Consider the following 26515-nt stretch of genomic DNA (forward strand, 5'->3'; position numbering starts at 1 on the left):
CAACCTGCCAAAATCCTGAATATTTTCAACTTTGAGGTTGCTTGACCTCAGGTACGTAGACCAAATTCTCAAAAGTAAGTCAGATTGTGCAAAAAACCGTGCTTAGCCTCTTTAGCACATTTTACTTGTATTTGAGAAAAACAAGCAAGCAAGCAAGCAAAAAAACTTGAAAAGTTACTGTGTGCAGAAGAGAAATTTTGTTTCCCCTGGGTTTCCAACTTAGAACCATTGGGCCAGATGAGGTCCACCAGAACCAATAAGTTCTCCAAGAGGAGAGCCCTGCTTGCTCTTTTCTTGTAATTCCGCAGAAATGGGCAAAGAGCAGAACACGGGCAAAGGGAACTGTTTTATTTTTCCACTTCTGCTGCTCTTTCTTAGAGTGCCTTGTGATCCTTTGGTCATCACATGACATTATGCTATGATTCTTGAGTCCAGAATGCAGATACTTCTGCACTGAACTACGCAACTAGAAGTTGCACCGATCTCAGATCGTACGACTGAAAACCTAATCTTCTGGTCCTACAGACCAGGTCGAACTAACCCTGGAAAGGATTGCCAAATAGATTCTCCTTTCTTGGGGAAATTCTAAATTCAACTGAACAAGGCCCTGAGCAACTTGATCTAACGTTGAAGCTGGCTCTGCTTTGAGGATAGTTTTTCTAGAGGCCCTTTGACATAATTATTCTAACTACATTTGGTCACTAATGCAACAGGAGGCTTAAAGAGTCAAAGGCATATATAGGTCCAGACCCCAATCCAGTGACAAAACCAACTGAACATCAAGTATCTTCTGTAAAGCTATGTATGTGCCTAAGACTGTGTGAGAATTGGAAGTTTATGCCTCTGAGGAGCCCAGTGAAAAAGTATGGCACTTGACACTGACTTTGCAGGTATGCTTGACACATGCAACTGAAAATGTACAGGTGAGGTATCATCACCTGGCTTTGAAAATATGGTCCACTTGATCAAGTCATGATTTCTGTTTGAATACTCTTTTGCGTAAATTTCTGTTCAAACCTCTGGTAGGTGCTCTTCAAAGTGTTTACCTGTTGTTTGAGAAAACTCTTCTTATTTCGGAAACTTGTATGGTGGAAAAAAATGCATCTAAAAACAGTGCAAGGGAAGGTATAGATTATGTTCTCTGGACATAAAGTTGCTTTCTCTTTTTTCCATTAGGTCTTTGTCAGCCTCGTATGTCAGGAGTAGTTGGAGCAGAACCATTCTCTGCCAAATTGCGCTATACTGGCCCAGAAGATCCTGATTATGCCAACCTCATCAAACTGACAGTCACAATGCCACATATTGATGGTATGCTAAAATCAGTTGTAGAGTTGAGAGACCTCATGCAACAAGCTGTTATTTGAACTATTTTAAATAGCCAAAATAACATACAATCTTTTAACAGGTGGGACCAGAGAAAAATGTGATGCATGGATAAGTGCAGTTTGCAGCAAGGTGCATAAGATACTATGATGCATAGTCTTTGATCTGAAGATTAAATGTTTTCAGACTAATTGCATAGTTTATATAAGTTGGACTAGACCTACACTTTGTAAAACTCCTTTGAAAAGTATGTGGGAGATTTAGAAATATTTTATTTGTTGTTTTACGGTATAAAGACCTAATTATTGTGGATAACAGTCTCATACACACTTAGCATATCAACTTTCTTAGAATTCTAAAGTACATTAATTAAGTACAAAATACAGAGGCACTGCATAACTTGCTTAGTGTTTGACAAACTTTAGCTAAATTAAGCAGTTCTGACCATTGAAATATAGTGATAGTGCTATAAATTAATGTTTTTTAGGCATGCTGCCTGTTATTTCTACAAGAGAGCTCTCCAACTTTGAACTGACACTTAGCCCTGATGGAACTAGAGTTGGAAACCATAAATGCTCCAACCTGTTGGATTACACAGAAGTGAAGACCCACCATGGTTTCTTAACTGATGCTACCAAAAATCCAGATGTGATTGGAGAGACCATTCCCTATCAATACAGTCCAATAATTAGAGGCTTCAATACCTTACGCTTCTACCGCAATCTGAATCTGGAAGCCTGTTTATGGGAGTTTGTTAGCTATTATGACATGTCTGAGCTCCTCACAGATTGTGGAGGCACCATTGGGACAGATGGACAGGTACAAAAGTGCAACTTGATTTTGTACTGTGTTCTTACAATGAAAGATTTCTCATATAATGCATCTATGCTAGTAGAAATAAGTGGGTTTAGAATTAATTTAGTTGGAAAGTGTTCTTTTTTTTTTCTTAAGAAGTAGACTTCCTCTAAGACCAACTTTTTTCTTAAAGCTATCAATATTTGTTAAATACTAATAGGCTATATGTGAAATCCTTGTCCAATTGAAATTAAGGGAATAATTTAGTTTGAATGAAATTTGCTATGATTTTCTCTCAATACAGTTTTTGAAGTATTTTAGGACAAACTGATCTAACTTCTACTGTATAGTGGGCCACCTTAGTCTTTTCTTAGAATGAAAGCCTTCTAAAGGATTGCATTTAGAACATTGATAGTACTGGGCTATTTAGTATTAGTCATTGTGTATCTTAAAAATGAGTTTAAAAAAATTGTGAAGAGCCTTCTTGCTGATGACAATGAACTGCAGTGTCCTACCAGCTGCTTCGCTCTGCTGATCTCTTGGTTTAGCGGGTAATAAGACCCACCAGTGCAGACAGCACAGTGGTCTTGCATTACCCAGCAGAAAATTCCTTGGTCAGGAAGCAAAAAGGAACTGCCAGTATAGAATGGCTGAGGAGCAGAGCTGTGATAGTGGTTGTGGAGTTAAAAGAAAGAGATTTGAGAGATCTTCTACTTCCTTTGGAAATTGTTTATAGAAATTCGTAGTAATGTGGAAGCAAAAGGGTGCAGAATTTCTTCTAATGCAGTGACTGTGAAGTGAATCCCTAGGTCTTCCTTATGTAATTGCTACATAAACCTGTCTGATCCCGCTTAGGCTGTGCAATACAAAAGCTGTAGCTATGAAGATCAATTCTTTATGTCACAGAAAAGTCTCTTTGGGGAATAATCCTACAAGCTGGAAGAAAGACTGAAAATGCAGAACTTCATTTCAGAGAAGTCCATCCACAGCATGACAGCTGTGTAGTAAAGCTAACTCAATTTCCCAGCTCACTAGCCTTCCTTGTTGAGCCACTGTGGAAAGGAAGAGGCCACTGTGTTAAATGGCCATCATTTCTCTGCTTTTTAACAGGTGTTCATTTTGCCAGGGATCCATCCACTTATCAGACCTCAGTGGACTCAATGCACAAATATTTACTTTGTCAGTCAGATGAGAAAAACGTGTCATTGCCCAAAGAAACCTAAGGGCATGTGCAACAACAAAGTTATTTTACTACTAAAAGCAGAGGTGCCAATGGACATATAGATAGCTAATCAGATGATAAGCTGGTTTTTCTTTTTTTTTTTTTATACTTATATGCCTAAAGTCCACCTTATTCTGTGGGTGCCACAGATGATTGTACAGTCAGATGGCTGGACAAGAAATTGCACCAGGCTCTCTTTAGCCCTTGGTTAACTTTCTAACATTCTACCCCTTTTAACTAGAGATTATATACTCTGTAAAGTATAAGAACAGAACAAAATGGGACTTCTGCCCTTCTTAGATACAAAGTCCTTGATGGACATGTCATCTCAGTGCTCTGTTATCATTCTGCTTCCTTCTCTGTTACAGAGACCAGTTCAAGGGCTCTGCCTTGACATTGGAAACTCACTGTTGGTGCATCTGCTTGGGGTTGCCCCTCTGCTACAAGCAGATCCTCCTATAGTTACATTCCACTGGAACCATGAACCTGTCACAGGGAAGGGGAAGGCATGCAAGTGTGGGATGTCAACCTTACACATTCCTACAAGATAAAAATGACAGCAGTGTTCGCTGTTCTTAGAATGATTTCATTTCTTCAACTCATCATTCCTTTGACTATCGCCTTACATCCATGCAATATGCAACCATACATTCTTATTTTCCACACAACACAATCGTAAGCACATAAGCACACACAGCTGCCAAGCAGCTGTAACTGATTCTGTGACCTATGCAAGCTAATTCTCCCTCAGTGAAAAGGAAGGAGACCTGGTATGAATTCTGTTTTAAATATTTTTATACCCTTCAGGGAAAAGGATGAATAGCTTGTGCTGACAAATGTGTGTCTAAATAAAACCTGTATATGTCTATATGCATATAAACAGAGGAGAAAATAAGCACCATTCCAATATTTTAGTAAATGAAAATAACCTGTATATTCAGTAGTGGAGGACGTGCATAAATGGCAATGTGGCCAAGGAAGAGAGCTGTATGTGCTTTAAGCTCCAGAAGAATTATGTATGTTGGCTAAGATCCCTTATTTAAAAGCAGCAAGGAGTGAACATGAGCTATGAGAGCCATGAAACTGCAGCTGAAACTGCCTTGTAGGTTATGGATAAAAGGTTATGGTGTGGTAACTGAAATATCAAGCTGAATTACTTCTAGCAGTGAAGTATTGCCCTGCAGCCAGTACGCGCTTCAATGCCCTCCCTGTTTCCCCCACCTCCATGTAATTCTTCTCCAAGTTTGGTCTTTATCTTCACATGACCCCCTCCAGCTGAGAGGGGAGGCAGTCAGTGCCCTATCTCTGTGGTTCTTACCATTGTTGGTTTTTTCTCCTTCAGTGAACAATTAATAATCCTCCTCTGTGAGAGGAAAGCTGGCAGCTATGGTTTTCACCATGTTTTTTTAGCACACAAAGGAAGCTTAAGTTCTATTATGTAGACAGAACAGATAAATAACAAAAACACTCTTACCACGTCCTGCTACCACTGCAAATTTAATAGCTTGAATTTACCAGATATTTTGGATAGGTGTTTAAGCTCAAAATTCTGTTCCTTGATTCTAGCTCTCCGGTACCTTTACGGTCAAACAAAGATAGCGCTGTTGATTCAGACGGAGATTTCACAAAAGCAACTGGCAATATCTTGCATGATGCAGACCTTCACTTTATGGGAGCTCCTCCTATGGTAGAGGAAGAAGATGAGCTTCAGTCAGCAAGAAGTGAGGTGGAGACCTGCACCTGGTGTAGTTCTTCTGGCAGTGCTCCTAGTGTTTGCTACAGGCTGCAGCTGTCTTAGCCAGTTCCCATGAACTCATGCACTGTCATAATACATACAGAGAAGGTCTCAGTTTTCTTTTTTTTTCCTTTGAGGCCTTTTGCTTGTGACCCATTCTCTTTCTCAATTATGCTGTGCATGAGCAAACCCTGTGTGAGTTAGATGCAGCACTCCTTTCAGTATACAGCTTAATGCTTTGCTCATGGGTCTGCCCATATTCACCTCATCTGAAAAACGAGGCATTTATGTATCCAAATATGGATTTAGATGTGCAGCTTAATAAACATATTTAAAAATAAAGACCTAGTCCTCTTTAAATTGAGCTAATTCATTTGGATATAGTTCTGGTTTGGTTAAAGTTAACCAAGCTTTGATGATTAGCCCCAAGAGTTTTCTTTTGCACAACTTGCAGTCACAGCCTAAAATTCAATGTCTGTCTTTGCATATGTATAGGCCTTTAAAAAGAGGAACCTACCCAAGGGCTGTCTTCCTCTATTTTCACATAATTTAAAAGGTTGGACTTTACTTCATGGGGACATTTTGAGAGTCAAGTACTACAGACATCTCACATTTTCAAGATGCAGGTTCTAGAACAGTGCCAGATGTTCATGAAAGGAAGTTAGAAAACAGTGAAAGCCAAGCGAGTGACTGTCCTTTGATAAAATATGTATTGAACTGTTGGTCTAGACTTATTTTATAGAGTAGGAAGTATTATTTGATCTCATTTCCTACTGTTATAACTGTTTGCTGTAGCCAGACAGATTAGCATCTGAAGGCTTCCATGTGATTCTGGCCAAGTATTTATATGTGGATATTGCTTTTCTTAGTTCCAGTCCATTGCCAGACTTGGCGTAGGGAAGCAAGGAAATTACCATTCAAACAAATTTTGTTAACAATAAATAGTTAAAGAAGTCTTTGAAAGAAACAAGAAGGTGAAAAACATATTTTAAAATACTTGAACATGCAGATTGATACCTTGAAGCTACTGTACTTGTTTTGTTCTGTAACATAAACTGTTATTTCTGGCCAAAAATGAAAATGTTTCTCTTCCACTATGTTCAGTTCACATTTATGCTACACACGTTATGGCACTGAGTGTATGAAAATCCCTGGTCTGTTGCCACAGCCTATATGAGGCAGCTTTCTGAGGTTTTTTTCTTACACAGAAACAGTATTATTTCCAGCTTTACTTGTTCTGGTTTCACCACAATCATACTTTAAGGGGAAAAGTCGTCTCTTCTGAAAAATCTCACTGGATGCTATAAAATGCAAATAGACGTAAATGTCTATTTTCAGATTATTATGTTCAGTTCAGTTGCCACAGTTTAAGACAACCCCTGTAACTCGTGTTCCCTTGAGATGGGAGCTTACTAACAGGCAAACCCTTTTTTCTTCAGCTGTAAACACATGCATTTAGTAAGCGCTGTGAAGAAAAACCTCCACTATAAAGTTAATGCACCAGCAGTGTAACAAAGTCAGAGGTTAAATTTTTGAAGGAGCTGGCACTTCAAGGCTTTATTACGTTCTCCTCTCCAATCAGACTTCTTTAAACAAACCTGTTTTGCATTTCACCTGTGACCTACCTGGCTGTGTGCCTTCTTGGGGCCAAATCTTTGCTTTACCATACTGGTATTGTGTAAACAGTTAATTGATAACATTGTTAAGCTTTTGTGACTCAAATCCACAGACACAGCAAGTAAAAGCAATAGAAAATGAGGCTTAGGGTAATTTGGAAGACAAAAATATAATTGTCATGGAAAGATTGTTTAATTGGGATAAAACATGTGCTATTTCTAATTCTGATTTTATCAGTACTAAAAGTGCACACACACACACACAGTGCCAAGTTCTGCCCTCTGGAAATGTAAGCCAGATAAATATAATACAATATAAATGTAGAATGGAGTCCACGCCCCAAAGCCTTAACTGAAAATATTTTTTATTGTAAATATTCTCACTTGTTACATGACAGATTCTCAAACTAATTATGGGTTTTTACTTAATGAAGTTTGACAGTTTGCATCAGAAATGGGAACAAAAGAACAACACCTATAGAAACTCCCATTAATATTTCCTAAGTCTTAAACAGGAATTGTCAGTGTTCAAAAATAGACCTTATGCTCTGTCGTAATTTATCTTGCAAAGAAAATGTATGAAACTCTTATATCGATGCCCAGTAAAAATCATGTTCTTCCCTTACACACAGGAATTTTGCGAGGCACTGTTTGAGCAATTTGGGATCTACATTTTTTCAGATATTAACTGTAAGAGTCTATTCCCTGCTTGGAATTTTTGTCTTCTAGCTTCCCAGGTTCTCCAGACCTGCCATTATCACAGAGTATGAGACACAATTTCCCAAATTCAGCTGAGGTGTAGCTGTACTCTGATTTCTTTTCTGGTATCACAAGGCTAAAAGTTGCATCCACTTATTATAGTTTAAAATTAATGTTAATGCATAGAATTTTGTCAGTACAACTGCTAAAACTGCATAAGATGCATAGATACATAATGCACCTGTTCTGTCTCTCCACAGTAGTTAAGATGATCCTACACTTACACAGCTCTAAGTTACCATTTTGGTTTCATCAGTGTCACACCAAGATAAAATATGAACAGCTGGCTACTTTCAATAAGCTTTTCAGGCTGTGCTGGGAAATAAAGATAACTCAATGGAAAGAATGTTTTCTCATGTTTGCCTAAATGACATTATGAAGAGAGCTAGAGAAGTAAGACCCCTCCATCTGTGTAACACATTCCATTGATTCATTTGTTGGGGGTTCTGTTCTAACTCTGACACCGTTTTCCTCTGCAGTTAATTTCATCTCTTTTTTTTAATTTTATTTTTATTATATCGAAAAGATTCTCTATATTTCATATAGCATGTCTTGAGATATTTCTTTTCTGCCTACTGAAGAGTAGTTTTCCCCTCATGGCATTTTCCTTTATAACAAGGAATTAGAGAGCCTAATTTACTGTTGGGACAGAGAGAATTTCTTATTCGGTAATTCTCTGGCTATCAGTATTGTAGGTTTTCCTCCACCCCTGCAAGTCCATGAGTGCTTGAAGAACAGTTTGCATGCATAAAAACTGGTCAGCCAGTTTAGCAAGAACTCTCCCTACATGCACAAAAGGCAAATATACTGCGGGATGCACATAGACATGCAAAGTACATGAATAAATTTCCAGGCTAAGGCAAGCAGCCTTGCTGCCCAGGCATCTATTATGGGTTTTGCTAAAAAGGAAGAACCTTCTAAATCCTAGGGTCCTGGAAATGGAGAAATGGTTTCAGATTTTCCCATGGAGCAGTGGTAATGTATGGCAAATGAGCAGTGTTGCCCCAGAAGGGGTCCTGCTGCTGGATTTCTACAGTACAAATGAGTTGATCTCACTAACATGTTCCTATTGAATGGAGGCAAGAAAACCCTAAATGTTTCTTACAAACCCCATTAATGGATTGCTTTATGTACAGTATATATGAAGAGCTGATGACACCTTGTACTTGAAAATCAAGAAAAGCTTTGAAAGAAGGTTGGTTTTTTTACACGGGGTGGCATAAGATACTGAGCTAAAAAGGGGTTCGTGGATCACTGTGTCCTGGCCTCTGCCTTAAGCCTCTATAGAATGTGCTTCCAACAGTAGTAAACTTAGTATAAAAACTAATAGGATTTCACGGCCTCTCTATTCCTGTTGAATGCCACCACACTGAGAACTATAAATTCTTCTGATTTCTAGGCTGTGTTTGTCATGGCCATCTTATGCCCATTTGTTCCCGTGTCAGCACCATCTTTCATCCTCAGTGGCCCTTCTCCACTGTTCATGTCCTGACGTGTATAGACAGCATTCTTATTCCCCCTCAGCCTTTGTTGTTCTAGGCTAAACAACCTGGCTATTTTAGTCTCTTCTCATCAGATAGTTTTGCCACTCCTGCGATTATGTTGATTTCTTTTTCTGCAGTCTGCAATGCAAATTAGGCTTTTTCATGCACGAATGATCAAAGCTGTTGCAGATAAGCTCTCACTAGTGCTCTGTATAATGGCATGCTTCTAATTTCCAACCCATTCCTCAGTTTATCTTAGGATCATATCATATAGAGAGGGTTGGGAGGTCATAGTTATGATGTGATCAACTTACATACCAAAAGTTTTTGTCTCGTTGTTTCTAACCCATGCCTTTCACTTCTACCAGAAATCCCTGTCGTTAGTTTCTGTTTCCTTATACTTCATGCTATAAAATATCACGTCACTTCTGTTATTCTCGTCCTCAAGGTCATTAAATTCTCCCTGTGTGATAGTCCTGTCCTTCTCTACATTATCATTAAGCATTATCTATGCTTCTTTTCAGGAGGGTAATGGTCATATATTAAATCTTCCAGGTACCTTTGTCTCTTCCTCATAAGCAAACTGAATTTCAGATCTTTGATTTCAATGTCTGATTCTTACCGTACAACATGCAGATGTAGAACAAAAACACACAGAGAAAAGCCAGCATAGTTTTTCTGGGATGACTTTTCAATAGTAACACATTTGTTATACTACCAAATGTACTCAGTTCTTGACACTGTTCCAGAAAGTGACAAATGTTCAAGGTTACTCCTGAATCAAAGGCAAATAGTGATGCACTGCAGAGTTGCATCATAGCTATATGGGGTTTTCTTATAGAAGTGAGAATTCTGTGGTTTTATTTAGAACAAGTTAGCAAATCCATGTCTGAAATAATTGCTCAGATATCCATGGAGTTATCCCAGAGTTAGATTTGCAACTTAAAAAGGACTAAAGAATAGTATTTGTGTCTAACTTCAATTTGTCATTCAATACATGTAGAGAAAAAAAAAAAAACACCCCTTTTTTTTTGTTCCAAATAGAAGTTCTTGATTGTGTTTTTGTAAAACCAACAAAGAAGCATCGATATAAAATAGTCTATAACTGTAGCATCTCCTGTTGTCTACCAGGCTGCTTTACCGCATGATACTGTGTGTTTCGACTGTCTGCAGTCTAAATGCTAGCACATTATGTGGGGAAATATAAGCATAGCGTGTAGATCAAGGACTGTCACACATGAAAGTGAGCGAACTACAAACATTTGCCATAAAGAACTCCTTAATTAGTTCAGAGTATTTAGTCAGTGCAGGCAGTAAATTTGAGGTTTCATAGTATTACTAAAAGTTTTGTCTGGCATATGGAAATGTAAAGCAGCTGTAAGGTAATGGACGTTCAGCTCCCATGACATGCCACTGGGTGAAGTCAGAAACAGTTTGATTTTCACACCGCTTGTAAAGTTCTTTGAATGTTAGGGTTTTTTAATAGTGCAAAACGTTCTTTAGAAGCTTGTAATGTAATCACTCCAGGGAAATGTTCAGATCTACAAATTTACATATGGAATTTCTATTGGAAGTAAATGAAAGTTCAACACCATTTATGCTTTTGCAAAATTTCCCACTGGGAGATGATCTCAGTGCCTTTCTTTCCATGTCTTTCTAAGATAATCCAGAATGTTCTAAAAGAACCTGAGTTGCACATTTCTAATCAGAGGGATGTTAATGATCAAGTATTTGTAACAGAACATAAACACAAAGTCTCTTTAGACAGGTGTGTATCCATGTATCACCATGTAACATATAAGAGGTATATTAAAAGGAGGAAGTTTGCTGAGCACTGTTCTTCTTGCATTTTTTCATCAAAATATATACAAAACATACGTAATTCTCTGACTAATAATAATTAATTTCAGTGCTACTTCTTGTACAAAATATGCATAAAGGCTTTATTTTAAAATGTGTATCAACTTGCATATTATTCTTAGTTCTTCCAGACAATATGATGTGTGTGTTTGCATGCAGTAGCTACTATCCATGCATAAAAGAAGAAATAGTTCCAGAGACGAATAAGCAGAGTCCAAGGACTCAGTTTTGCAAAGACATCTGAGCAAATTCAAGGTCTTCCAGAAGAGCTTCTTAGAGGATAGTAATGTAAGAATGTAAGCAAAAGAGTTAGTTAAGGTGAAAGGATAGAGCAAATGGAAAAGGATATTTAAAAAATTTCCAAAGTCTTAATTTCTAGCCATGTTGTTTAGATACTTAAAAAAACTAAATGAAATTATGAGTCAAAATTAAGGGATTTATGTTTTATCAGAACACATATCCAGTTTGAAATACAAATATAGAACTTGAAGGAATGTAAACTCAGCTGAATTCCTTTCAAAGGTGGTGTTTTGCACTTCATCTGTAATTTGCAAAATGAGAAAATTTGGTTCAGGTACAATATTTATTCCAAGTTCTGTCTTCTCTTTCTCTTACATTTGGATTACTTGTGCAATACTGCCTTTCATGACCACTAACCTAAATAAATAATTTCCCTTTTCTTAGGTTCTCAACCTAGTACAGTCCTATGTCACGCTGAGAGTTCCCTTGTACGTCTCTTATGTTTTCCACTCTCCGGTGGGTGTGGGAGGCTGGCAGCATTTCGACCTACAGTCAGAGCTCCGGTTGACTTTTGTATATGACACTGCCATCCTGTGGAAGGATGGGATCGGTAGCCCACCTGAAGCCGAGCTCCAAGGTGGGTGTTGGATTTCTGTGCATCAAACTCATGTTCTGTTACTAAGAGTATAATTTGCACACAGCAGCATGATTTTTTTCAGTCATTTTAATACTAAAAACAAATAATAGTATGTCATTTATTATTGTAAACGATCTGTCATTCCCTAGCATTCCTAGCAGCAGAGGTTCTCCTCTGGGATGCTTAGGAAAGACAGGTAAAGTTGACATTGGTTCTTGTGTTGCAAAGAAAGATTATTGTCGTGTTATGCTTGAAGTATACATGCAAACATTAACACATTTATTTCTACTCAGAACCTCAAGGTTCACTAAATGTTCATATCCTATTACCACACAAGATGTTTGCACTTTAATGAAGGAAAAAAAAAAGATACTTTTCTGTGATATCATTTTTTCCTGGCCATGAGTGTACAGTTTCAGAAACTTTTGATATTTCAAAAACATTGATTGTGAAACATTCAAAAGAAACAGAAATATATAATGGGTATAATAGCCTGTCCTCTCTGTTAGGGTAGTAAACTGTGAAACATTCTTTAAATGTGATAGAGACTGTCAATAAATGTTTGTGACTATAATTAGTCAACAAATGAAACTCTATCATTACAGAATTTATCTTTGAAAAAAGTTGGGGTTTTTTGAATGGCGACGTGCAGATGTCTGTGAAAGATAAAATGTATGGTTACACCTGTATGCTGCTTTGTTCTGTTTATGCAAATTTACATAGTATTTCCCAGCATTAAGCTTCAGGTGTTCCATATACATCTCAACCTAAAGTAGAATATAGGCTATAATTATGTATGTACCCTTACACAGTTTCAGGACTCCAGTGAAGATGAGACCATTTTTTGATTCTGCAAAATCTGTATATGAACTACAGAAGTCATTACTAATGCAATTTCTGTCCTCATCTTAAGAGGAGGAAATTAGGAGCGGCAAAGGGAACCTATAGTGCATGAAGAATGTAGCACTTGTCAGGCCATGCCTAAAGAATAAGCCACATGCCACAAATCATATGATGTACTAGTCACTAAATAACAACCAGATCTAATCCTCAGCCTCAGCAGTTATATGGTGCATCTATGCATCCTAGCTTTGATGCTTTCCTTTTTTATTTCTCTGTTTTAGAAGCTGGTGGTCGTGTCTTTGGAGATGATAAATGTTGGCAGCTCCCTTAAAAAACACCCAGCACAGAACACATGATAAACACAGAGAGGTAGTGGAGAGTAGACCTCCAACATTTCCCAGTCCGATCTGGGCAGTATTTTCTCACTCCACAGCCTCGCATAATGAGCAGCTGTTTTTCTGGGCAGGGAGGAGTTAACTAGTTTCCCATTTATTTCCATACGTCTGGATACATATAACTATTCTACATAAATTCTACATAAAACTGTATTGCAGTCAAGGTCTTCTAAAGCCATAACTTATACTTACATATATTTCAAATGTACCAATAATTATGATTAGTACTGGTGATTCTGTACAGGTAGAATACACTCGCATGGGTGAGTGTGTTCGGTTTCTGACACATTCGTGGAGGAACATTCCTGTTTCCTTCTTGTTCCCAAAAACCAGAATGGTGTCACATTCTGTAAGGGAGCACTGGAGGAAACGCCTGAACTCTGAAGCTTTGCAGAACTCTAGAGAAAAAGGGACTTGTCTGAAAGCTGCAGCAGTAAACCTCTTCTGATGCATAAACAAGAGCTTGTAACCTGAAATTAGGAAACACTAGGCCTGTGTTTTGAGCCAGATTCATGCCAGAAATTACCAGCAATACAAAGCCTGTCAGAATGTGTTTCACAGATTTAAGCACCCTCAAGCACATTGCCGTGGAAGCTACAAACAACTGCTACAGCTAAATGCTGGTGGGTGCTGCCTTGGGACGATAAATGGGGAAGCTCTCGTACAGAATATCTCTGAAGCAGCTTTCATTGTTAGGAGTCAGCTTGAATACCTGGGGAAAACAGAAGTATTCTTCCTTTCATACAACCCTCTGGTAGCTGACCGTGCTCTTTCCTGAACACAAGCACAGACTATGCTGTGGACTTTCCTCAACCTATTAGAGTGACTGTGTGGGTCCATTACAACATGTAGAAGACTTTTGGGAAGTTCTGTATGGAAAAGCTGAAAACTCCAGGCCCCACTGCGTAAATTTGTGTTTGAGAAGGATCTTGAGTCAACTCAAAAGGTATCAGCAGGGCCTCTCTCAAACAACTGACATGACAAGTGAAAATGAAAGAGAGGGGCTGGTGTTTCATAGGAGTGTGATTTATTTGTTGTCTGCAAGTGGAATAAACCTTGTGAATTGGCTTCTGCTGCCAGGTTCCCTGTACCCAACAAGCATGCGTATTAGTGAAGAGGGGCGCTTGGTTGTCAACTTCAAGACCGAAGCCCGGTTTCATGGTCTGTTTGTGATGTCCCATCCTGGTAAGCTTAATCTACACTTTAGTGCTACCATAAAAAGCAAAGACACCCCTCACAAGTTTTATACTACTCATTTTTCTTATTTCTGCTACTGATATCTGAATTTGTTATGTACCGTGTTCCTCAGGTAAGGATTTTTCCTCTGTTTGTGATTTCTTATTTGTCATTGATGACTCTATTCAGATTGTCAAACTTGATGAAATATACATGAATCCAATGGAAAACCCATAGTTCCATTTGTTCAAGAGACCGATTTATGAAAGATGAAGATCTAGGCCATTCTGTCCACTGGGGATCTGTAAATCTATGGTTTTAGACCAAAAGCTATGATTAGCTCTTTACTTATGTTGCCCTAGGAACTTAGATGGCATTAAAAATTCTTTTCTAACTTGAAGCCTTTGTAGGTTATTAAGACCTTTTTCAGAGAGTAGGAAAAGGTCTGGTATGAGCATTGTATCACTCTGTTAAAAAACCATTCTCATTGCCATTCAATTACTTATTGCTAAGGACCTGATCCTGCAATTTAATCTGTTTAAACCTCTCTGCCTTTGTTCAGAATAATCACAGGTGTAAGAGTCTGTCTACAGACATAAATCTGAGCATGAATGTTGGCTATGGAAAAGATTATCTAACTAAATTAAATCTGCTGAACAATAATGAGAAGGGGAAAAAATCATCTGAAGAAATCTCTTTTAGTTTAACTCAGTTTTATTAACCTATAAAACTCCTTCATAGTGCTTTTACTTTTTCTCAACTGTCCTCTAGTGTGTTAAATTTTGCCTCTAAGGCAGAGCTGAAAGAGTTACACTGCCAAGAGACATTCCAAGTTTAAAACAGGAGGGATTATAGATCTTTGCCATTCCACTCTCACTGTTTTCCTTGTCTGTTACATTTAATCTTCATACAGTTCTGGTTGTATAGCCCAAAAGCAACTGTTGAATAGACACTTGAACATGAATCAAAGGAGCCAGCTGTGTTGGCTGTAATTGATTTTGTTAGTTTCAGTTAATAAAACCCAGTGCCCTGTAAAGGTATTAACATCAACTGTAGCATTATAATTCATGAATAATTGGGAATGTTTTTCAGGCTCTGAGAGTTTGCAGTGAAACACTAAAGGTGACAAATCTGTCTCTTGGCATGTTTCTAGCTTCATCTCTAACTTCCATGGTTATGTCAGCTGATCACCCGGGACTGACATTTAGCCTCAGCCTAATCCGAAGTGAGCCAACATACAACCAGCCAGTACAGCTGTGGAGCTTTGTTTCAGATTTTGCGGTAAAACCTAAACCTTCACTGTGTCTTCTGTTCCCCAGGCCTGTTAGTTAGGAGGTTGGTGAAATAGCGCTTGCTATCTCTCTCTTCAGGTTCGAGACTATTCTGGAATGTACACCGTGAAGCTGTTAGCTTGTACCACTGCTCCTCATCAGGAGTACAGCCTACCAGTGATCTGCAGTCCTAGAGAGCCGATCACGTTTGATCTGGATATCCGATTCCAGCAGGTACCATCCAATGATACCTTCAGCATGTTTCATTTTTAGTGTGATTCCCAAATTGCCTTTGTTGGTCTTGTAATAACAGTGCTAGAAACTGTATATACTTGCTTATAAACAAGCCAATTCCTAAAGTGGTGGAACAACACATACTCATCTCCTGCTTTTTAACCAGTTTTACCCGTAAGAGAGGAGCAGAAATGGTTTTTTGTCTTCAGTGCAAAGTAAATCTTTGATAGCAAATAAGAAGCTCATCGACATTGGTTTAAGGGATAGTTACTGTAATATGAACTAAACTTTGAGAATTCTCTACTTATCTGGTGACTTCGGTATGAAATAATTTTATGAGATAATTAGGAAAATAAAAAATTGTTATCAGAAGGTTTTCATCTGACACAAAGATCAGAGCTAGGTCTCTGGTATCAACAGTGGGACCTCCAGAGGAATATTCATTCAGTCCTAAGGCAGGACATCCTTCACTGACTATGAAGTGCAGAGAGCCAATACTGATAAAATGCTTAGCTTTGAGACTCATGAAAGTGAGTGAGACAAATCCTACCCGTAGCAATACAGATCATATGGTCACGTGGAATCAGGAAAACATCATCATCATCATGGCTTGGCTTCGTGAATGAAGATCTGGGAAGGGCTTTTCCCACGCTCACTGCAAGCGATGAGTGCACCCTTCAGGTCTGCGCGGTGGAATTTTTAGGTGAGGCGCAGCGTGCGCGGAACTGGCTCCACCCTTTACACCTGAGGTTCATCTGCCAGGGCCTAGCGAGCTTGGACGGTGACAGCGAGGTCCTCGGGTCATAGGTTTGGTTAGGGTGTCCTTCTCTGAGATGATGGATGCCTTACAGGGCTAAATGAGCTCCATCTGCCCGGGTTTGGAGTCAGAGTTGTCCTTCTCCTAGGATGGTTGCCCGAAGGCTAGTGAGCCCATCCTGCCCGTGGACACACTTTGTCTGACCCTTCAGTTGAGACCTGTCTGGCTTGGGAGACCCCACCGGAGGCACATGCCACCACCAGCACAGCTCTCAACCTCACAAGGGCACGCAAGATCCTTCCCCATGGCAAGGGGGTGCCCGTGAAAGAGTCGCTGCTCTGCCTCCGGACATCACAGACCCGGGCACGGGGCGGCCGGGGCCTGCCAAGAACGGGAGTCCTGGAGAGTCAGGAAAACAGCACACCTTGCATAAAGCCCAGCTGTAAGTTCTGTAGCTGAGAAAAAATATGGAGAAATGGACTCTGCTGTAGAAATCATTGACTGAGAAAAATCTGGGGGTCATGTTGGATAGTTAACAGAACGTAAACTGCTGGTTTACAGTGTTATCCCAAGGGCTAGTGTGACCTTGGGTTGTGTGTAGGTGGAATTTATATAATTTCTGTTATTTGGAGCCGGAACAACTAATACCAGTACAATGAGGCTGTGGCTTCATGCTCATCAGTAGTATAGATATATGCCATTAAACCATCTTACAGTATAAATGTGATCCATGTCAGTCAGGGATACACAATCACTTTTCTGTTGAATTAGCCAGAGTACACAAGGGAATGTATGCAGTCTTTATGCTTTCATTGGGCATTATGCCAGCTGTGGAAGAACAGATGATTCGTGATAGGGCATTAAGTCCTGGCAAAGCAGAGAGATGGTACATGATCTGACGTGAATCCTGCCTTTTCAGAGTTAACCAGCAAAACATTTTGAAAAAGATTGAATGGAGGGGGTGAGGGGAAATTACACTAGTTCAGCACTTCAGCTTTTGTCTGGCAATTCTAATCTGCTTCTAGGAACTCCAAAGAAATTCACAGCAATGCTAAATCACAGCTTGTGTCTGGTGCTAGTATAAACAAGAGTGGTAATTGTTCCCTTTGATCATAGATTGAAAGACTATGTGGACTTAAAGCAGGTTCCAAAAAAAGCGGCAGTGCAGTAGCTCAAATTCAGTAGGCAGTATCTAGCACTTTAAGATTTCCTAGTCATTCTGCAAAGCTGAATAAGCATTGGTATTTATTGTTTTAGAAATAGGAAACAAAAGACAGAGAACTGGGCATGAAAAGTCAGACTGTAATGCTGGTCCCTAGACTAGGAAACACCTGATACCTTGCACAGGCCCACTGCATCCAGTCCTGGGGTCCCCAGTGCAGAAAGACATGGGCCTCTTGGAATGGGTCCAGAAGGCCACAGAATAGTCAAAGGACTGGAACACCAGTCCTACGAGGAAATGCTGAGGGAGTTGGGGTTGTTCAGCCTGGAGAAGAGAATGAGCCAAAAAGACCTTATTGCCTCCTGTTTTATAAAGGGAGCTTAAAAGAAAGCCAGAGAGAGTCCTTTTACCAAGGACTATAGTGACAGGACAAGGTGCGACTGACCCAGAGAACTGTGGATGCCCCCTCCAAGAAGTGTTCAAGGCTGGGTTGGATGGGGCTTTGAGCAGCCTGATCTATTGGAAGATGCCCCTGCCCATGGCAGAGGGGCTGGGCTAGAGGATCTTTAAAAGCTTCCTTCCAACCTAAACCATTCTATGATTCTATAAAGTTAGTGTCACTACCAGACTAAATTGACTTTGATGGTAAAGTCTAATGATGAAATGAAATGGTAGGGTAGGAATTGTTTCTCCGAATTCTTAGTCTAGTGCTCCGACTGCTGTGCTGAATTATCTTCTTGGGGGTTTTAATATAGGACTTTTTTTTTTTTTTTTTTTTTTTTTTTTTTTTTTTTTTTTTTGTCATTTTCTTGGAAACTTTTTGTTCTAATTTTGTTCATAATTGTTTTCACTATTCACAAATGGGGGACCATTTTAAGAATTAAATATCAAGAAGACAATATATTTGATGTCTGAGATTTTGGTTCAAACATGTATTTTGGTTCTTTAACATGTATCCGCCTGTCTTCTTTTTCCATTCTCTGTGACCCCTGAAAAGAAGAGTAGGTAGCCTGGAAGACTAGTGAAGATTTTATTACCACTGTCTCACTTTGGGATTTCCTGGAGATGAACAGCATTCAACCTCCAGTCTCTGCTTTATCCCAGTACTTTCAGCATCTCCTTTCTTTAAATATGCATGACCATTTCCTGTCAGAAGCATTTCCATAATCAGGATACTTGCTGCCCTGGGATGGACCAATCTCAAGAGCTCTCTGCTTCTTGAGGTACCAAATACTTCATGGGCTTTGTTCCCATGGAGATGGGGATGTCTACCATGACAGATCTGCATTGTCCTGAAATCATCCATATGCAGAGTTGATGGGCATGGCAAATAGGTAGAATAAGTTGACAGTACTCTTCTCACCTGGCAGATCCAATCCTCACTGATTATTTTTTTTAAGAATTCTAGTCTAAAATGCCTTAAGTGCACTTAAATGTAATTATTTTATGAAAATAATTATATTTAAACTGCTGTCATAAATAGCAGCTATGTATCAGCCACTGCCACACTAAGACTTACACATAAAGCTGAAATAAAGACAGTAACTTGAAACAGGACACCTAAGAGATGTATTCATAGCACATACCCAGGCCATTGCTCTTATCATTGTTGTAAACCGTGTGGCTGAAGTCCAGTGCCTTTAGCTGAACACACACTTCTATTCAGTGCACATTTACACTGCCCAGGAAGAGCTTGATGAGGCCATACTTGATTTTCCTTCAGAACCACACCTGGAAACCAGTTGTGCCAGTCAGGTATTTGAAGCTGTGGGACTGCAATTGAACAGTCTGAATCCCAAGCATTTAGAAGGAAGCATTCCAAGAGAACGGAAAAGATTTTTTTATTATTATTATTCCTGTAAGAAGGCTATGGAGGTACGATTCCTCTTTCTGAAGAGTAGCAGTGGGTTTATGAAAATATTTCAGCTGTATATTCTTCTTGCCAAATCCTTTTGTTTTAATAGTTTTGTGATTCTGTTGTGAAAAAGGGATTTGAAGATGAACAAACGTCAGCTGTATAACTTGCAGCATTAGTTTCTGTTGATATTATTCTATCTCACTCCATCAGCCCCTAGTCCATGAACCAGTAAGAATGGTTTCTGTTTTATTTCCTTTCTTTCCACACACATATACATATATATACGTAAGTATACATATACATGTTAAGATTTTTTAATTTGTTTAGCGGTCTTTTGGGTTTTTTTAATGTGCGCATCTTCCACATTGTTTCCTCAGGTACTCTGCATCTTTTTGAACTTTGGGCTTTCCCCAATTCTTCAGTTCACTATATTCTTTCCCTTTTGTTATGCCGTTGTTGTGGTTTGAGCCCACCCAGCTGGCAACAAAGCAACCACACAGCTACTTGCTCACTCCTGTCCCCCTCTGGTGGGATGGAGAGCAGAAAAAACAACAAGCTTAAAGGTTGAGACAGAGGACAAGGATGGCTCACTCACCAGCTATGGTCACGGGCAAAAGACACACTAGACTTTGGGAAACAAAATAAATTTAATTTAAACAAAACTACCACCAATTCACTGACTGAATCAGAGTAGGATGTTACTTTACTCTTCATAAGTAAAAGATCTTAATTAAATGCACCTTCCCCTTGCCCCTCCCTTCTTCCTGGGCCCAGCTCTGCTACCTCCTGCCCCCAGCGGCACAGGGGGACAAGGAATGAGGGTTGTGGTCAGTCCCAGTCCATTCCATGTGGTTTCCACTGTGCCTTCCTCCTCAGGGGGAAAACTCCTCACAGTCCTCCCCTGCGGCAATCTGGTGTCCCTTCCACAGGAGATAACCCTCCATGAACCTCTCCAGATAGATAGCGTGGATCCCCAGTGTGGGCTGTGATACTCCCACCAATGAATCACTCCAATGCGGGCCCCCCTCAGACTCATGGTCTTCTTCAGGATCAGTCCCCTGCTCCAGCATGGGGTCCTCCACAGATGGGACTGCTGCAGATGGGACTCTTCACCATTGATCTCTGAGGGCTGCAAGGGATCAACCTGCCCTCTCTCCGCAAGTTGAAGGGGAATGGCTGCTTCAGCTTGCCACCCCACCTCCTTCCTCACTGATCTGGGTGTCCGTATCTCTCTCATCCCACTTCTATCCAAAATAAAACAAGAGCTCCAAAAACAAAAGACAGTTGCCTTGAAAGTTTCCCCTCTTGAATATGTTGTCACAGAGGGACTGATTGGCTCAGCCTTGGCCAGAGGTGAGTCTGACTTGGAGCTGGGGAATTTCAGGAGCCACAATAGTAGCTTCCTCCCCTGCTGCCAAAACCCTGCCAGACACAAACCAAACAGAGCCATGTCCGTCTGTACTTTGCCTTCTAAGTTGTTATATGGCCCAATGAGAAGCTGCTGATGATAGTATTCATTTATTTTATTCTTATAATCTAAAGGAATAACTGTGTCAAATATATAATGATAAATCCTAGCATTAAAAGATGTTCAAATGGTTTGATGCATTTTCACATACATGATCCCTGCATACATTTCACATACGTGTGCCCTGCAGCACATCAGAGGAACTGACACTTGCAAATGAATCCTCAGCAATGTGTACTTTCCAATAATTGGCAGAGGATCAAAAGCATAGGTGGGACTTGGGTGTAAGAATGAAAATGGGGTAGAGAAAACAGGCTGTGATGAGTCAGAGGGAGACAAGTTATTGAGGAAAATATTTCCCTTGTGTTTCTCTCACACGTAAGTTGCCCTGGGCACCTCCTTGGCTGGGATTTGGAAAAAAGTTGTGGGAAGAAACTAACTTAGAATCCTATCAAATATCACAGAGGCAGATAACCCAAAGGCTGAATGCTTGTAAAATATATAGCAATATAAGTCTAGTACAAAGAAATTATTTTGGTTAAATTGTGTTACTGCATGTAGATGTGCAGAGCTGGTGAATAATGTACATTGGGAGACAATCATGCTGTCTTTTAGGAGTCATTTAAAAATGCTTGTTGAAGAGCCTTATGTTGTTGTGTTTTAGGTCAGTGACCCAGTGGCTGCTGAGTTCAGCTTGAACACCCAGATGTTCCTCCTCTCCAAAAAGACACTGTGGCTATCTGATGGCTCAATGGGCTTTGGGCAAGAAAGTGATGTTGCTTTCTCAGAAGGTATAATTGTGCACAAATCATGCACATTCAATATATGTTCCTCAATATCAGGATCCTGTTTCAAAAAAACAAGATAGGAGTAAGAGATTCAGCTTGCTGCTTGTGTTCCTTTGCATTTGCCTTTCCTATCTGGCGGTTTACATAAGAGCTGTTGGCCAATCTGCACTGAAACTGTTACGTGTGGGGCTTACGGTATTAGTGCCATTTCTCATAAGCTGACCACTTTATAAGCATTGGCTGATATTAGGAACATTCCTGGATGACAACTGAGTATTACACAGTCTTTTTGTGAGTGTACTAGGTCTGGCTGGGATGGAGTTAACTTTCTTAATAGCAGCCACTATGATGCCATGCTTCCCATCTGTGGATAAAAGTGTTGATAACATGCCAGTGTTTTGGCTGCTACTAAACAGTGCTTGTACAGCACCAAGGCTTTCGTTCTTCCAACCCCCTGTCCTCCACTGAGGAGGCTGGGGTGGAAAGACTGATTCAGTTGACACATCTGTCAGTGGGCCTAAACAGTCACATTCCTATGCTTTCCTCATGTGCCTCTTTTCCTGTAAATTAGAGGGCCAGCACCTTGAATGAACGTGCCTGTCTTTTGTGATGTATTTGCACAGTCTCTTGCACAGCAGGTGTCTGGTCTCTCTCTAAGAGTACGGTTGTTCCAAATTGTAAAAGCAATGCAATGTTTCTCCTTTCCTTCTCCAGATTCTCAACCTTCCTAACCACTTTCTGTCGTAAGTATCTGACCACTGCACACAGTGTACTTTCCTTGCCTGTGTAGCAATGGCACAGGTTATTTGTACAGGCCTGGCAAGCATGTCTTATCTTAAATGTTATCAAACAGCTACATGGAGCCAAGCCTCAGGAAATGTCTCTGTGTTTTTTCTAATGTTCATTTCACTCATACAGTATGCCAGTCTGATCAAGTATAGGTAAACTCTTAAGCAGCCTGAACAGTATTCCATTGACATAAAAAAACCCATCTCTTCAACAAAGGGCATTGTGAGGAGGCCAAAGCCTACACCCTGGTCTGATGCAGAGGAGTAAATGATGTTTCTTTAAGTCACTTTTTGAATGAAGAGCTCAGGATAGTCCAGAATTAAAGCAGCTCCCTGAACTGGTTCAGGTTACAGCAGCAGCAAATGGCCTCCTAAATACCACTATAATGTGGCCCAGAGTGCATGGAGGAGTGTGCACTCTGATCACAGCCTTTGACAGCCCCTTACAGAGAATGCTAGGTAGCGAGTTGTCTTTGGATATAGTCACGTTACACTGCCCTAAGCTTCTTGACGAGCCTTATTAACTTTGCTTCAGTACTGTGCTAAATGTTCCAGTGTAATAGGAAGTGAACTGTGTGTGCCATTTACAGGTGATATCATATATGGTCGGGTCATGGTGGATCCAGTGCAGAATCTGGGTGATTCCTTTCACTGTAGCATCGAGAAGGTTTTCCTATGCACAGGAGCTGATGGATATGTACCCAAGTATAATCCATCCAACACGGAATATGGGTGCCTTGCTGATTCTCCATCCCTTCTGTACAGGTTTAAGATTGTGGTAAGTGTTCTAATTCTGGGAGGATGCACATACATATATTATTTTTCCTAGCTTCTTTTTTATCTAAAACCAACTTTTAAATATTCTTGATGGCACCAAATATTTGACTCAAGCTAACATGAAACTAATTTATATGAATGTCTGTAAATAGAAATGAAAAGTAGCTTCTTTAAACTGGGAAACAGAGTTCTTATGTTTGTATCAGACCACATTTATGTATCTTTTTTATTTTAGAAATGTAGCTATGGTTGTTCTCTAGTGCTACCCCCTTGTATTTCAATAAAAAAATTCTTCAGGCAAGAGATTTAGTAGTAGTACAAGTCAGATGTGGCTACAACTGCTTCTTATGTCTTTTCTTTTGATGACACATTGGATTACATAAAATAGCACATGTAAACTACACAATTCATACATTGCCTATAAATATTAGGACTATGTATCCTGGAAGAAATGAATCTGTGTTTTACAAACTTTTTTTTCTCTCCATGACGTGTAGGATAAAGCTCAGCCGGAGACGCAAGCTACGAGCTTTGGAAATGTGCTTTTTAATGCAAAACTTGCAGTAGATGATCCTGAAGCAATTCCTTTAGTTAAACAGCCAGGCTCTGATGGATTTAAAGTAGATTCAACTCCTCTATTTCAGGTATGATTTCTGTACCTTATTAGCAAGAGTGCTGAACCAAGAAAGACACACTTGCACAGGAAGTGTTGTTAACATTATTGGAGTCAATAGAAAGATTTATCCTGATTCCAGTGATAGTCAAACAGGAAAATAAATGCTTTAGAATTTCTATATATAAAATCTGGAGCAGTTTTTAAAAGATTTCTGTGGGGATACTATACTTTTCTCTTACTTAATTCCATAGTTTAACCAGAAATTATACAAGTTATTCTTTCGCATTTCTTCTAAGACTTGAGAAGTTTCTTGTTACATAGTTTTATTGTTTCCCATCTCCCTTGTCCAAGACGAAAAACAAAACTCATACGCATTTATAGTGAACTTTATAAATTCTAATTGATACTCAGCATACTCTGTGCAATTTTTTCCTTGCAAACTTGCACGTTGTGAAACATCTAAAGACTGGAAAGCTTAGAAATTGACAACTAAAGGTTTATATTAAATATAATTAAATATTAATTAACTATAATTGTTCAGCTGTGTGTCTTCCTCCCTTTCATCTATATAACCAGCCAGGAGTTTTCTCTTCATTATTTGTTTCTTTAGTATTTGCAAATCTCAGCTGTATAAATTAGTAGAAAAAATATTGAGGAGACTTTAATCCTGGCCACTTCAGTGTTAAAGACCCCATCGTAAGCAATGGAATGTTTAAGAGAACAGCCTACTTACCAGTATAAAAAGGGTTTCATCATTTCTTATATGAAGAATCAATTTCCAGTAATGCCGTGACTTTTGGTCCTCCTTCTGTCAGAAGAATCAAAATATGAAGAAACAACAATATACCCTGAGAAAGACTTGAAAAAACAAGCGTAAAATAGAAAATGTGTTCTTTCTCACGATAGCAGAACTCGTCTGTAACCTCTGAAACTATCAGCCAGTAGCTGTAAGACAGTATTCAGACAATCCTACTGGACTTTGGGGAGGCCACATTTATTACATATCCAGAAAAGACAAGACAAATTGAAGGAAGACACCATCATCTCATGCAGACTGTAGGGAATCAGCAATCACAGGATGGATTGAGGTTGTCAGGGATCTCTGGAGATTGTTGGTTCCAACCCACCTGCACAGAGTCAGAGGTTGTCCAGGACCATGTCCAGCTGGCTTTTGAATATTTCCAAGGACAGAGATTCCACAGCCTCCTTGTTCCACTGCTCAACCATACTCATAGTAAAAAATTATTTTCTTATGTTAAGATAGAAAGAGAGTGACAGCCAGGATCTAGTCAACTGGCAGGTTGGGCCCCTTCTGTGGCCTGTCTACAGCTTACGATCTTTATATGACTGTCGATACTAGCAGTACCAAAAAAGTGTCGAGGCTGTGCTTCTTCACCCACACCTGATAGCTATAGAGTTTGACCATGGAAAGGAATAGTCACTACCCCGTCTTATAATTTTGGCAGAAAACGTGAATCCCTTGGTACACATTGGCACATAGCATGGGCTTTTCTGTGCATGATTTTGAAAGTACTTGTCTGGGGAATCAATTCAGAACAGTGATTGATTTCCTGTCTGTATAGTGCTGTCCAGATTGTGTATGTGTCTGTTAAATACAATAAAATGGTATTAAATTGTCTTTCTAGGTGTCTTTGGGTAGGGAGTGGTATGTCCATACAATCTACACTGTACGTTCAAAAGAGAATGCTAACCGTGGAATCGGCAAAAGAAGTGTAGAGCACCAGTACCACTCACTCTTTAGTGGTGGGAGCCCAGGATCATCCACACAGAGGCGTCAGAAAAGAGGAGTTGAGCAGGTCTCAGAACTTGCAAAAGACATTGGAGTAGAAAACAACCGAGGAACAAATATACAGCACATAGCACTGGATCGCACCGGCAAGAAGCAAGTTCCTCAAGGGGAAGTAGCGGTCAATGGTGTTCTCCCCAGAGAACTGAATAACCAAAGTGCAGAGGTCAGTGTAGTCACAATCATTGGTGGAGGTGCTGCCATTTTCCTTGCCATCTGCTTAATTGCAATCATCATTTTGCTAGTAAAATGGAAACATAATTCTGAGAAGAAGGAAGCCGCAAAGGAGTCAGGCAGCAATGAGCCAATGATGCTACCACATAATTACACCAGCGACAGCTCGGAGGTTTGACTCCAAGTCCACAGGGTTCAAGCCAGTGTCTCCAGAGTGCCTCAAATAAAAACTTGAACTGCACTTTGTTAGCAGCAGATTATGGAGACTCATGAGGAATAAAGAGTTCATATGCTTCTAGGTGTACTTGAATTTTTTTATCCTGAAATGGATATAGGATGATATTGCCATTATCAACAACAGAAGAATCCATCCTGGATCTCCCACTTTTCACAAAAGGTAATCTTGACGTCCCTGTATCATGCACTAGTCTTAAGCAGCAATTCAAGGAACTGCATCGTAAGGGAGAGATTTTGGTTTTCATATTTTCTGACATTTCAAAAAAGTAGAAGAAACTATCTAAGGGTGCTATATATCCTGTCTGCAATAAGAGAGGAAAACTGTTTCTCTGGAAACAAAAAATACTTGAGAGGAGGAATCTTTACACTCCTCAGATAAATTTTGTTCTTTTTCTCACAAAGAACTCAATGTCTACAGTTAGTCTGAAAGGTGATGAAATGCCTTAGGCATGAATCCTCCCTTCTATAAGCTTTTGAGCTCATTTAAGCTATA

The 26515-nt window shown here is 39.6% G+C and overlaps 1 protein-coding gene across 1 annotated transcript in view; it reads left to right on the forward strand.

The window, feature by feature from the left end:
• LOC104499615 (FRAS1-related extracellular matrix protein 2-like) overlaps positions 1–25963 on the forward strand; it is a gene marked incomplete at its 5' end in the record, with an annotated part of 60019 nt that extends 34056 nt beyond the window's left edge. The window contains 10 exon segments of the mRNA XM_010143144.1: positions 1177–1308; positions 1811–2142; positions 11479–11671; positions 13990–14094; positions 15239–15366; positions 15456–15590; positions 21500–21626; positions 23002–23189; positions 23686–23832; positions 25451–25963. Coding sequence (XP_010141446.1) covers positions 1177–1308; positions 1811–2142; positions 11479–11671; positions 13990–14094; positions 15239–15366; positions 15456–15590; positions 21500–21626; positions 23002–23189; positions 23686–23832; positions 25451–25963 — 2000 coding nt within the window.
• Between the last annotated feature and the right edge of the window lie 552 nt (positions 25964–26515).

This window comes from Buceros rhinoceros, unplaced genomic scaffold (genome assembly GCF_000710305.1).
Source record: "Buceros rhinoceros silvestris isolate BGI_N320 unplaced genomic scaffold, ASM71030v1 scaffold3019, whole genome shotgun sequence".
Taxonomy (NCBI): Eukaryota; Metazoa; Chordata; class Aves; order Bucerotiformes; family Bucerotidae; genus Buceros; species Buceros rhinoceros.